We start from the raw sequence: 14,499 nt of genomic DNA on the forward strand, positions 1-14,499 counted from the left end.
ATATGTGAGTATACCCTGCAGTCTACCAACTTGTTCACATGTTAGTTACAATCATTAGGAATTAAAACCCCTGGTGCTCAAGACTTAACATCCTCAGAGTAGGAAGACAATTAATCATGGGAAAATGCAGTAAGGGAAGCATTCAAAATTAACTATTACTTTCTAAGATTTATGTCTTTTTCTTAGTTGCAAGTTGTGGGATTAAAAAACACCCTCAAAGTTCAAATGCAAAATATTAGTTGTCAGAAATTAATTCTAAAATACTCCAAAGTCCATTGAGTCTGGTTAGCATTCATTCTTGAACTTTTAACCTACCTGGTTGGTCATGTTATGACACATTGCAGGAATGAGTGTGATTTGAAGCCAGATGTTCAAGTTCAGAATAGGGATACTACCACTGTGCCAGAAGAACCCTTCTGAACCTGGTTATAATATAGAAAACACAGACACATGGGGAAAAACTCAGACTATTTGTTTTAAAAGGAATGTAAACTAGATGAATCAATTTGCTTGCACAATCTGGGAGATGGTCTGCAGCTGATGCCAATAAGGTGACAAGTATGTGAACAGGGAGGAAAAGGGCTCTCGTGACATGGTGGAAGTTTCCCTATCTCTGAGTTGTAATGACCGAGCTCAAGTCCCACCTGTTCCAGACGTGTGTCATAACAATGCTGCTTGGCTTGCTTTAAACATAATATGAACAGGGAGGAAACTGACTATTGACATAGATTGTCAAGCTGCTGACTGACCATCTGTCTCCAAGAAACAATTTCACAGGCTGCAATTAATAATAAATTTTAAATCTCTTAAACTGCAGAGTACTGAATGGAAACCCAGTATTTTGCTGCTTCTTGTTGATTGCCTGTGGCACCAATTCAATAACTCAAGATAAGCACTTTTAAAACAGATCCATCCGAGTGACTGTTGCCTGTAACTAGTTGGTTCTAACCATCGCTGACCTACACTGGCTTCCAGTGAAACAAAGCTTCACTTTAAATTTTTTTATCAGTTTTCAGAACCAACTACAGAGCAAGATATGTTAGTTTGGTTATTGTGGAAGGTGACAGGACTAATTAGTGATGGCAGAGTAAAGGAACTGACCATAATTACGGTTAAAATTTCTGTTCAGTTTGAATGGGAGAAGATTGGGTCTAAGACCAAGATTTTAAACATAAATAAGTGCAACTGTGTTGGTGTGTAAACTGAGCTAGCTGAACTGAACTGGAATACTAGGGAAAGGGATAGGTCAATAAGGAGGCATGAGCCTGCCTCCCTCTATCTCTGTAAGCCCCCCAAAACCACTCCTCCATCTCCAGCCTCTAAGGCATCTTTGATTTGATTTGATTTATTATTGTTGCATGTACCTAAGTACAGTGAAATGTTTTGTGTTGTGTGCAGTACCGTCAGATCATAACATACAAAGATCATAGGGTGATTGAATAGAGCGAGGAATACAAAGTTATGGGTGTGAAAATGATTCACAAAAGGAAGATCAATATTTGATTTGAAGTTTCAGAAGCCCACTCAGAAATCTAATAACAGCAGGGAAGAGTCTCCAGTTGTGATCACTGCACAACTGGCAGTTGTGCCTTTGGTTCTAAGCTCTGGAATTCACTCCTTAAAACTCTCTACCTCTCTCTAACACTGACACTAACCATAAGGAATTATCTCAATCTAACTTCTATCAGCTTTTTGTCACCTGCTCTACTATCTGCTTATGAAGCTTAGTATTGTATCCTATTTGATAACATTTATGTCCCATTGGACATTTTACTCTGTTAATAATGGACATATGAATGTAGGCTATTGTTGGGGGGGAAAAGGCTGGAAACTGAATATTCTTAAGGTTACAAGTAATACAAAAAATAGTACTGATGGAGAAGTCCACCCTTATTCGTAAAAATTGCAAAATATGAATGGGGTGACCATTTGTACGGACTGGCAGCAACTGCAGAGAGAAACAGATTTAACATTTCAAATCTTTTCTCCGTTCTGTTGAACGGTCATCATCAACCTAATATGTTAGCACTATCCCTCTCCATAGAAGTTGCTGAAGCTGCTGAGTATTTCCAGCATTTTCTGTTTTCACAGATTTCTAGCATCTGCAATATTTGCTTTTGTAAGACCATAAACACAATGGACAAAAATGGAAACAAAAGCTAATATATGTTTTTATTAAAAGGAATTACTAAAAATTCAGTAGAAAGACATTCCTTCAAGAGCAGGTGAAGAATAGAAAGCAAAATAGTTGGATATTAGAAATTGCATCCATAAGAATACAAAATGTAGACAGAAGCAAAATATTTGTTCAGCCATTCCCTTTTGATCCACTATTAACTCTCCATTCTCTAGAGGAGCAACACTTAGTTTACCTACTCTTTTCCTTTTAAATATCTGCATAATCTCTTGTTATCCAATTTACATTTCTAGCTTCTATCTTCTTGAGCATTAATTTCATTCTTCTGAGTAACCTTTTAGAAATTCTCTGCTGTCCTTTATATGATGTCTAGTCATCTGATCTTCCACTCATTCTTGCACAGTTGTCTCTTTTTTGATTAAGTTTGATGCTTTTGTTAACTTCTTTAGTTAACCACAGATAGCTTAGAAATTTACTTCATAGTCAGAATACATTTATTATGAGCATTCTGAGTTATCCCCTTAAACTCTGCTATGCCTCCTTATTGACTTATCCCTTTCCCTAGTATTCCAGTTCAGTTCAGCTAGCTCAGTTTACACACCAACACAGTTGCACTTATTTATGTTTAAAATCTTGGTCTTAGACCCAATCTTCTCCCATTCAAACTGAACAGAAATTTTAACCGTAATTATGGTCAGTTCCTTTACTCTGCCATCACTAATTAGTCCTGTCACCTTCCACAATAACCAAACTAACATATCTTGCTCTGTATGGTTGGTTCTGAAAACTGTTGCTCTAAGAAACTGTCTTGAAAACACTTTTTTCATTCATTCACAAGATGAATCACATTTATTTCCTAAAGGCCAGTTACATTGTCAAATACGTTGCTCTGGGTCTGGAGTCACATATAAGCCAGACCAGGTAAGGATAGGAGTTTCCTTCCTTCAAGGACATTAGTGAACCATCTGCTGTGGCAGGATTTGAACCAGGGTGCTAGAGCATTAGTTTGCTCGCTGGATTAACAGACCAGCAATAATACCACTAAACCATTTGAAAAGCTCATAGCTGATCTGACAATGGCAAATATGAACACTTACTCAGTTTACTCGTGCCAATCCAATTTTCTAGTTGATATGTACATTATAGTCACCTATATTGTTGCTGACCCTTTCACACTACATAATATTTTGATTGCATAGTTCGGCCTATATTGTAGCTACTGTAAGGGAGCCTATTGATTACTCGCTCGAGTGACTTCCTTCCTCTAATATTCCTTAGCTTCACTCAAACCAATTCCACTTTCAAATCTGCTGAGCTGAGCCATTTCCAACTACTGTGCCAATGTTATCCTTGATAAACAGTTACATCCTCTGCCATTGCTCAGCATTCTTGTTGAATATCAATAATCAGGAATTAACTCTTGTCACCATACACCACGTTCTGTAACGGCTGTCAGATCACATTTGCTTACTTCAATGTGTGCTATCAATTCATTTACTTTCTTGTAAATGTTATGCACATTCAGATACAGAGCCTTTAATTTTACCTTTTTGTTTTCTTTGTAATATCTAGTCTTGATTGTCAGTGTTTACTTAGCTTTATTCCTCCTGTTCCTTCCTGTCATTTCAATACTTTAATTTCCCATTTTACTATTTTGTTCTCTTGTCTTGATTATACCCTTTGATTTGCTATATCTGACCAAGTTTGATCATAGAGATGTACAATTTTCCTGGAGATGGTATTTCCCAGATTATAAATATATGTAGCTTCTAGCTAGCAAAGTGAGCTATGATATAATCCCAACTGATAATCTTAAATTGGTTGCTAGTATAATTCTTTGCAAACTTGGGATTGTTTATCAAGTCCAATGGTGTAATGTTGGACATCATATTCTGAGATTTGCAAGCATGGGCTGATTGTGTGCATCACAGTGGAAATTGTTGTGAGACGTAACACCGGTGAGTGTTTCAAAGTTGGTGTGTTTGTGCAGAATGACAGAATTTGATTTATTTGTTCTGAATTGACAGTAGCTCATCATTTATTAGAAACTGCTGATTTTGACAGATGGATAACAGAAACCAAGCAGCAACCACCCCAGCACGTCCCAGCAGCTAGTCATTAGGGACAAGACCGTACTCACTTCTACCTGACTATAGATGAAGTAGGTGCCATCCACGAGTACCTCCAGCTGTCCACTTCGGCTGTGCAACCGGAAGACTTTATGACTCAGTGAAGATCGGACCCAGTCAGCCAGAACACCACCTATGAGATCTCAGCGTGAGAAGGGCAGTCACTCAATATATGGAAAAATATTCAGAGAAGTTCTAAAGCAAAAAAACACAAACAGCTAACATTGCTATTGTTACACATGCACCAGACTCATGGTTTCAATGATGAAGAGCAGGTCAATTCCTGGAAATTTGATAACATCTTCATTCTAAAATGAAATGCGTTGCCCCTTATTTGAAATGCATGGGTTCATGTCCAACATTAAATAAATATCTAATTCTCTCACAATAATACCACTTTCAACACTAATGCTCATTCCCTCGATTATTTTGAGTGAGAGTGTCAATTAGTACACAATGACCATTTTATTCTTGGAACCTGAGCTACTTAAGAATTGGGTTGCACTTTTTCAATCAAAATACCCTATCTATTTCCTGCGAAGAAACTGACATCCTTTTGAGCATTATGTTGTAATTCATTGTTTTTGGTTAATTTTCAATGAGCAACTCTGCATGGTTAAAACAGATGTATGGAAATAATTCTCTGTTGACTCCTTAATAAATCAGTTACGCCTTATTACTTTGCTGCTTTATCTCTAAACTAAGTTTTAACTGCCTTTTAAATCTTGTGCAAATATGAAGAAAGATTAAAGGACTTTGCTCAGTATATTGTTAAGCCCAGTTTTCCAAATACTGTTGGAAGCAATAGTTGTTTAACATATGGTTTTGGTCACTTAGCAGATTAAAACAAGAATATTATTCGGGTAAAGTAAAATTAAACCTTTTCAATCATTGTTTCATGGTCTATCATGATTACTTTAAGGTTACTTTTGGAAATTGAAATATGGAGGAATGATTTAATAATTACCTGACAAACTGTTAAAAAACATGTCCTTTGGACCTGATCAGCTGGCTCAAGTTTTAATTTCTTGACTTTTAAGTAAGGGGTTTTGGAAAGTTAATTATCTCCATTGCCTTTCTAGAACAATCTGCATGAACAAGAATAGGGTAACAACTGCACTAAAGTAATTGTTTGTTCAAGGTTTACTTTACAACAGTCATTTGGGAATTGCCATCTCCAGCTTACAGTCACATCTGAATATCTTTTAAAACCCATGTTTGATGGCTCTGATCAAACAGTACACTCAACATTTAGTTAAAGTAGCACGTGAAGCCATAAAATCAGGAGTCTTGTTTATGTTAGCGTAATCACTTCATTCAGAAGATTCTTTGTGAAGGGGGATTACAAGGTCAGTTTTTTTGTCAGTCAACAATGGAATTAAAGATCAGGTAAACCTTAGAAACCCTCAGCAAGACAGGCAGCATCCGTGGAAAACACAGAGGCCACTGGACAGGCCCTAGGCACCAGAATGACAACAAGAAACACAGCCTTGTCAACCTGCCTCAATTACACTCTCAAGCACTGTATTCAAGATTCAACTACTTTTTATTCCTAAGCTCTACTCTGAGGATCTATGGATGCTGACTGACATAATGTAACATTCATTTCCAGTTTCTCCAGGCTCTGCCACTTAGAGATCGTGGCATTCCATGCACTGGCTTGAGAAATTAGAGGAAACCTAGCTATTGAGCATCCTCAGCATTTTCTGTTTTTGTTACAGATTTCAAACATCTTCAGCATTTTGCATTTGCCTCGGGCTTACAGCTCATATTTCAAAATCTACCATCTCCACCCTCGTCTTTAACCGCCACCCTCATCCAGCAATTAGATATTTAGTGAATGCAGTCATTCAGTCAGGATTTACTTTTGACAAGTGAATAAAAGCAATAGATTTACCACTGTATCTAAAGTAGCCAGGTTTTAAATCCTATTCCTACTAATGAGTACCCTAACCACTTTGTATCAGCTACAAAAAGAAACATATTTTCTTACTCGGCAGCCGCTAACCACTTTAAGGAGATCATCTTGTCAGTAGATCATCTGATACTTTATCGTCAGATTTAATGCAACTGGAACTCATGTAACTATTGGACATATCCAGATTATTTTAAAAAATTGTTCAGGAGAATGGAGATCTAGAGGACTAGCCTTCATTTAAAATATTTCCAAGTTCAGTATTCAGATAACAGCTTTTTTCAGACAAATCACAGAATCGTTATAGTTACCTAATACCAATCTCCTGTCTTTTCGCCATATCCCTGCGCAGCATTTAGAACATAGAACATAGAACAGTACAGCACAGAACAGGCCTTTCAGCCCACGATATTGTGCCGACCATTGATCCTCATGTATGCACCCTCAAATTTCTGTGACCATATGCATGTCTAGGAGTCTCTTAAATGTCCCCAATGACCTTGCTTCCACAACTGCTGCTGGCAATGCATTCCATGCTCTCACAACTCTCTGTGTAAAGAACCCGCCTCTGACATCCCCTCTATACTTTCCTCCAACCAGCTTAAAACTATGACCCCTTGTGTTAGTCATTTCTACCTTGGGAAATAAGTCTCTGGCTATCGACTCTATCTATGCCTCTCATTATCTTGTATACCTCAATTAGGTCCCCTCTCCTCCTCCTTTTCTCCAATGAAAAAAGTCCGAGCTCAGTCAACCTCTCTTCATAAGATAAGCCCTCCAGTCCAGGCAGCATCCTGGTAAACCTCCTCTGAACCCTGTCCAAAGCATCCATGTCTTTTCTATAATAGGGCGACCAGAACTGGACGCAGTATTCCAAGTGCGGTCTAACCAAAGTTTTATAAAGCTGCAACAAGATCTCACGACTCTTAAACTCAATCCCCCTGTTAATGAAAGCCAAAACAACATATGCTTTCTTAACAACCCTGTCCACTTAGGTGGCCATTTTAAGGGATCTATGTACCTGCACACCAAGATCCCTCTGTTCCTCCACACTGCCAAGAATCCTATCCTTAATCCTGTACTCAGCTTTCAAATTTGACCTTCCAAAATGCATTACCTCATATTTATCCAGGTTGAACTCCATCTGCCATCTCTCAGCCCATCTCTGCATCCTGTCAATGTCCCGCTGCAGCCTACAACAGCCCTCTATACTGTCAATGACACATCCAACCTTTGTGTCGTCTGCAAACTTGCTAACCCATCCTTCAATCCCCTCATCCAAGTCATTAATAAAAATTACAAACAGTAGAGGCCCAAGGACAGAGCCATGTCGAACACCACTCACCACAGACTTCCAGGAGAATATTTTCCTTCTACTACCACTCGCTGTCTTCTGTTGGCCAGCCAATTCTGTATCCAGACAGCTAAGTTCCCCTGTATCTCTTTCCTCCTGGCCTTCTGAATGAGCCTACCATGGGGAACCTTATCAAATGCCTTGCTGAAGTCCATATACACCACACCAACAGATTGACCCTCATCAACTTTTCTAGTCACATCCTCAAAGAACTCGATAAGGTTTGTGAGGCATGACCTGCCCCTCACAAAGCCGTGTTGACTGCATTTAATCAAGCCATGCTCTTCCAGATGGTCATAAATCCTATCCCGCAGAATCCTTTCTAACACCTTGCAGACGACAGACATGAGACTTACTGGTCTGTAATTGCCGGGGATTTCCCTATTTCCTCTCTTGAAGAGAGGAATTACATTTGCCTCTCTCCAGTCCTCAGGTACGACTCCAGTGGAGAGTGAGGATGCAAAACTCTTCGCAAGTGATGAAGCAATTGCATTTCTCATTTCCCAAAGCAGCCGAGGACAAATCTGGTCCGGGCCTGGCGACTTGTCGATCTTAATGTTTGACAAAATTTTCAGCACATCAGCTTCCTCTATCTCTATCCATTCCAGCATGCACACCTGCTCTTCAAAGGTTTCATTCACTGCAAAGTTCATTTCTTTTGTAAAGACAGAAGCAAAAAACTCATTTAGGGCTTCCCCTATCTCCTCAGACTCCACACACAAATTCCCTATGCTATCCCTGATCGGCCCTACTCTTTCTTTGACCATTGTCTTATTCCTCACATGAGTGTAAAATGCCTTTGTGTTCTCCCTAATCTGTTCTGCCAAGCCTTTCTCGTGCCCCCTGCTCGCTCTCCTCAGACCATTTTTGAGCTCCTTCCTCGCCTGCCTGTAATCCTTTAGAGCTGAGCTTGACCCTAGCTTCCTCCACCTTATGTAAGCTGCCTTCTTCCTTTTGACGAGAAGCTCCACCGCTCTCGTCATCCAAGGTTCCTTTATCTTACCACTTCTTGCCTGTCTCAGAGGGACATATTTATTCATCACTTGCAACAACTGTTCCTTAAACAGTCTCCACATGTCTATAGTGCCTTTACCATGGAACAATTGCTCCCAATCCATGCTTCCTAACTTATGTCTAATCGCATCATAGTTTCCTCTTCCCCAATTAAATATCCTCCCATTTTGCCTAATCCTCTCCTTCTCCATAGATATGTAGAATGTGAGGCAGTTGTGGTCACTATCACCAAAAAGCTCTCCCACCACAAGATCTGATACCTGCCCCGGCTCATTGCCGAGCACCAAGTCTAGAATGACCTCTCCCCTCATCGGCCTGTCAACGTATTGAGTTAGGAAACCCTCCTGACCACACCTTACAAAAACAGCTCCATTCAAATCTTCTGCTCGAAGGAGGTTCAAATCAATATCGGGAAAGTTAAAGTCACCCATTACAACAATCCTATTACGTCCACACTTTTCCAAAATCTGCCGATCTATGCTTTCTTCCATCTCCCTGCTGCTATTAGGGAGCCTGTAGTAAACCCCTAAAGAGGTGACTGCTCCCTTGCTGTTCCTAATCTCCACCCATACTGACTCGGTGGGCAGATCTTCCTTGACAATGGAAGCTTCTGTAGCTGTGATACCCTCTCTGATTAATAGTGCTACACCCCCACCTCTTTTTCCCCCCTCCCTATTCTTTTTAAATGCTCTAAACCCTGGAACATCCAGCAACCATTCCTGCCCCTGAGAAACCCATGTCTCTGTTATGGCCACAACATCATAGCACCAGGTACTGATCCATGCTCTAACTTCATCACATTTCTGATACTCCTTGTGTTAAAGCTGATACCTTGGTTCCTTCCCAGGAAAATCCTTCCCACTAGCTGGTCTACCTCTTGCTATTGCCTCATCTGCATCAACTCTCACCTCTGGTATACAGCTCAGGTTCCCACCCCCCTGCCATACTAGTTTAAACCCTCTCGAACTACTCGAGCAAACCTTCCACCCAGGACATTGGTCCCCTTCCAGTTTAGATGCAACCCGTCCTTCTTGTGCAGGTCCTACCTTCCCCAGAAGGCATCCCAATTATCTACGTATCTGAAGCCCTCCCTCCTATGCCAGCTGCGTATTTCTATTCAAATAATCATCCAATGACCTCACGAATGCCTCAATTGAACCTGCCTCCAGCACACTCCCAGGCAGGACATTCCATGACCAAATACTCGCTGCATGAAAATGTCTGTGCAGCCTGCTCATGATTTTGAAAACCTCTATCAAATCTCTCCAGGGAGAGCAGTCCCAACTTCTTCTAACTACCTCATAACTGAAGTCTCTCATCCCCAGAACTATTCATGTCAATCTCAAGCTGCATAGTATACAGCACTTTTAATGCTCAAACATTGGGTGGCATGGTGGCTCAGTGGTTAGCACTGCTGCCTCACAGCACCAGAGACCTGGGATCGATTCCAGCCTCAGGCTACTGTCTGTGTGGAGTTTGCACATTCTCCCCGTGTCTCTGTGTGGGTTTCTTCCAGGTGCTCTGGTTTCCTCCCACAATCCAACACGGTGGGTGAATGGGCCATCTGAATTGCCCATATTGTTTAGGAATGAATAGGTTGGGTGCAGAAATCAGGGATAAGTGTAGGATAATAGGATAGGGGAATGGGTCCAGGTAGATTACTCTACGGAGTGTCAGTGTGGACTTGTTGGACCAAATGCCCTGTTTCCACAGTACAGGGATTCCATGAAAATGTTGCAAACACAATTCACAGGACCCGATCAAGACAATGGACAACAAATCAAATATGACGATATATAGTGGAATGAATGAAGGTTTATTTGAGAAGGTGGTTTTGAAATAATATCTTAAGAATATCGGGGAAAAAGGACAGAATCAGAAACAAATAGATCTCAGGAGAAGTTGTCCGCTAGAGGAGATTCCAAAGAGAGTGAGGTTTGAAGTCACGTATTGATTTATATATGGGAAAATAAATGTTAGATTGAAAACTTTGACAGAATCAAGTGTCTATGCTAGTAAACAGGATGAATTTTGATGAGAACTTGTATGGGACACAATAGAAGTAACAATGTGCCAGTGTGGATGTGCTGATGTTGATGGAAGGTGGAAGATAGGTGACTGACCAGAAGAACTTTGAAATAATCAAGTCTGGTTGTGATGATGTATGTCTGAGCAGCAGATGAGCTGATAAAGGTGTTGACATAGCTGACGTATGAGGGATAAACTAAAAATAGTTCCATAGGGAAGGAAAGTACATGGCATTCTTGACAAGGCTTTCATTGAGCTGAAGCCACACTCTCGGTGTCTAATAGGATGTAGAGATTGCAAAAGTCTATTACAAGTCTGAAACAGTGGTTGGGGAATTGGGAGGGATCAATGTCAGAAAATGGAGTTTACGGTAGTTGTTGAAAATGGTATCTGAATCTGTTTAACCGGAGAAAAGTGCAGTCCATCCAAACTGGCTTCCGTACGCGCAGATTGACAAGAGAGGCAGTGAAATACATCAACAGGGGTAGTGGACAGGATCTTGCATGGTATTGTGGATTTACATGTGAAGCTGATTACATGGATGGCTAGGAGAATGATTCTTCTGAACGGCAGCATTTAGAGCAGATAGTCACATAGCACAGAAACAGACCCTTTGGAGCAACCAGTCCATGCCAAACATAATTCCAAACAGGCCTCACCAGCCTGTTTCTCATTCATATCCCTCTCAACCTTTCCTATTCATGTACTTATCCAAATGTCATCTCAATGTTGTAATTGTACCCACATGGGTAAACCTTTGTCCAACACTAGTTTGACTATAAGGGGAGTTTTCAATATCACACTGAAGGAAGAATGGGATGACCTTAGAAAGAGTTCAAATATATACTGGAATGGGTTGAGGGATGAGACACTATCTGGACAGATAGACAAAGCTGAGGTTGTTCTTCTAAACATAGAAAAGAGGAGCGCAGCGGAGATTTATAGAGGTTCTCTGTAATTATTAATGGTTTAGACAGGATACCTAGGGACAAACTACTTCCATTGTGAGAAGGTTTGAGAACTGGAGGACACAGAATTAATGTATATAGCAAATTCAAATAGAGGAGAAACGTTTTTATGACATTGGATAGTTATCTGGAATGAAAGACCGATGGTCAGGATTAGCTGGATTGATCCTACAGAAAACAACAGGGAATTAACAGGTGGAATGGTCTCTTGTGCTGTAGCCATCCTATGATAAGTTACTAGGGTTATATTGTTTTCAGTCATATAATGCAAAAAGAGATGATTAGTGACTTCTTCATTTGCTTAGCATTGAACTGGCAGTTTTTATAATGCTGTTAATATATTAATATTATTAATAATTTCTTGAATTTAAATCTTACCTTGCTTCACTTGAATGACTGAGTCATGCCCCTGGAGGTGCACCACTGCCATCTGCAAGCAACAATGCAAATGTTACACATGGAATAGCAAACCAGGAAATGAACCAAGTCATTAGTGCAAGGTCTTGAACTGAGAGTTGTAATGACAGCCTCACATCAAACATCAAATAATTAAAGATAAAGTTGATAAAAATAAGAATGCACAGTGAACTAATTAGTACTGCAAAGAGGAAAGTTCACTTGTATTTCTCAGAAGTAAAAACTGGGTTATATTCAATTCCAGTGCGTTAACCCAAAGATCACCATATCATCAGCTAATTCAACATCTTCTGGCTACAGCATACTAATGATATGATAATCTTTCCTTTTAGGTGCTAATAGGCCACTGTATATTTCCAGTACTTTGTACTTGCATCTCATATTTCAGATTTTCACAATGTTTTCCATGTCTCAAAACTAAAAGATAATTTCTGTATGGCTGCTTAGAACACTTGTCAGAAACTTGCATCTGATAACATACAATGAACACAATGCTGTAGTAAGCTAACTGCACTGGGATTGTTCTCCCAAGTCCAGCTCCATACGGTGCACGGTAGATTTTTAATATTTGTCAAAATCAACAAGCAGGTGCATTAAAGGTTAGAAAATCAAGGAAAGTAGATGGAGTTAAAATACCATTGGCCATCTCACTGCACAGCGCAGCCCTGAGGGCCCATATAGCTTCAGCTCCTAGATTCCTGCCAGTGGATCTTTGGACCATGCAACTTCATCATTATGTTTCATGATGTACTCTGGTTCACTAAAACAATTCTTTAAAAGCTGAGCTGCCATCTATCTGAGTGAGTGAAGGTCATAAAATCAATGCAGTTATAGAGTTTACTTTGATTCTTATGTCCCATTTCCTTGTGATAGTCCTGACCCTTGCTGATGTATGGCTTCACCAAAACCCTATCTACATCTAATATCTGATGATAAATCTGATAATACCACTGGCAAGGGGGTCATAGGAGAAGAGTAATCAGTGATAGCCCAGGATGATTCTCCCCACCTTCTCTGTTTAGAAACAGTATGTGCAAACTGCCCAATCTCTGTACAATGCAGGCATTGGTGAGAAATTTCAAAGAATCACGTGAGATTACCATTGAGAGTATAAAGTCCCATTTTCCAATCAAATGGTGAGATGAGGGACTCACTAGTGAGCAGCAAGAGGCCTATTTGCATGCATTAGCAAGAATTAGCATCAGATAATTATATCATCTTGCCTCAATGATAAGTAGTTTCCCATTTTCCCACCCCCACCAACACAGAAAGTAGACGGTGACAATTACCAACATGAAAGCCCAAACGCTAATTGGTGACTGCATCAATGCCACTGGCCTCCATCAATCAACAGCTCAGGGTACTTTCCATGGCTAGTGATCATACACATCTCATCTCCGCCTAGCAGGACCTCCAAGTCCCCATCAGAAAAACGGGATAACAATTACCATCTATCTAACATGTCCGGGGCAAATAACATGAAATGTGCAGGGCAGCTGCAGACTGCAGATGCTTGACTGGCTGCACACTTGGGCTTTACAGATGGTGCTGACACCTGGAATCCTGTGAGATGGGGGATGATAATGTGTAATCCACCATAAGGGTGTAATACGTAGTTAATAAGGTGAGTTTGGAAAGAGAGCACAAGAAAACTCACTAAGACTCACAGACAGAAATCTTCCATGAAATTGGCAAACACAACTGCCTATTCTGGCATGATTCAGCCTAACATTACCAATAAGACTATCTGTACCTCGAACTACAGATCCACTATCACTGTCCAACTACTGCACACTGAGGCAGACTCTTGCTTCAAAAGTTGTTAAGAACTTTTGGAGTATTGTGTCCAAATCTGGTTGCCCTGTTAGGGTTCAGAAAAGATTTACCAGATGTTGCCAGGATTGAAGGTTGAGTTGTAGGAAGAGGCTGAATAGGCTGAGAAATTGTTCACTGTAGCATTGTTGATTGAGGGGCGACCTTAGAAAGGTTTTTCAAAACATGAGAGGTAGAAATAAGGTGAATGATAGGTGTCTTTTCCCTAAGGTGAGGAATATCAAGACTAGCTTGCATATTTTTAAGGTGAGAGGGGAAAGATTTGAAAAGGATTTGGGGGCAATTTTCTTTGTTTACAGAGAGTGGTCTATCTGTGAAATGAATTTTCAGAGGAAATGGTGGATGAGGGTTCAGTTACACCATTTAAAAGACATTTGGATAAGTACATGAATAAGAAATATTTGGAGGGATATGGGCCAAGAACAAGCAAGTGGGACTAATTTAGTTTGCGATTATTGCTGGCATGGACTGGTTGGACTGAAGGGTCTCTTTCCATGCTGTATGACTCTGTGACACACTTCTGAGTTTCCCTATCACGTGTCTCCATGTTTATGCACTTGTTGAGTTATTTTTCTAACTTAAGAGCTCCTCATAGTTCCAAATCCTCTCCCCAATCACTGCTCCTGAGGGTCTTTTCACACTGCCTCTGTGCTCTCAATTGTGCAGTGCTAAGGTTCATGTGGCCAGAGTCTGGAAAGTACAAT

The 14,499-nt window shown here is 40.3% G+C and overlaps 1 protein-coding gene across 4 annotated transcripts in view; it reads right to left on the reverse strand.

Annotated features, from left to right (window-relative positions):
- eda (ectodysplasin A) overlaps positions 1 to 14,499 on the reverse strand; it is a 279,217-nt gene that overhangs the window by 12,540 nt on the left and 252,178 nt on the right. Inside the window, exons 6-7 of one of the 4 annotated variants that reach the window (XM_072595466.1) lie at positions 11,924 to 11,975; positions 4,278 to 4,408 (exon numbers count right to left, since the gene is read on the reverse strand). In XM_072595466.1, coding sequence (XP_072451567.1) covers positions 4,278 to 4,408; positions 11,924 to 11,975 — 183 coding nt within the window. The remainder of the gene's footprint in view (positions 1 to 4,277; positions 4,409 to 11,923; positions 11,976 to 14,499) is intronic. The other 3 variants (XM_072595465.1, XM_072595464.1, XM_072595462.1) reach the window with 3 other exon arrangements.

This window comes from Chiloscyllium punctatum, chromosome 25 (genome assembly GCF_047496795.1).
Source record: "Chiloscyllium punctatum isolate Juve2018m chromosome 25, sChiPun1.3, whole genome shotgun sequence".
Taxonomy (NCBI): domain Eukaryota; kingdom Metazoa; phylum Chordata; class Chondrichthyes; order Orectolobiformes; family Hemiscylliidae; genus Chiloscyllium; species Chiloscyllium punctatum.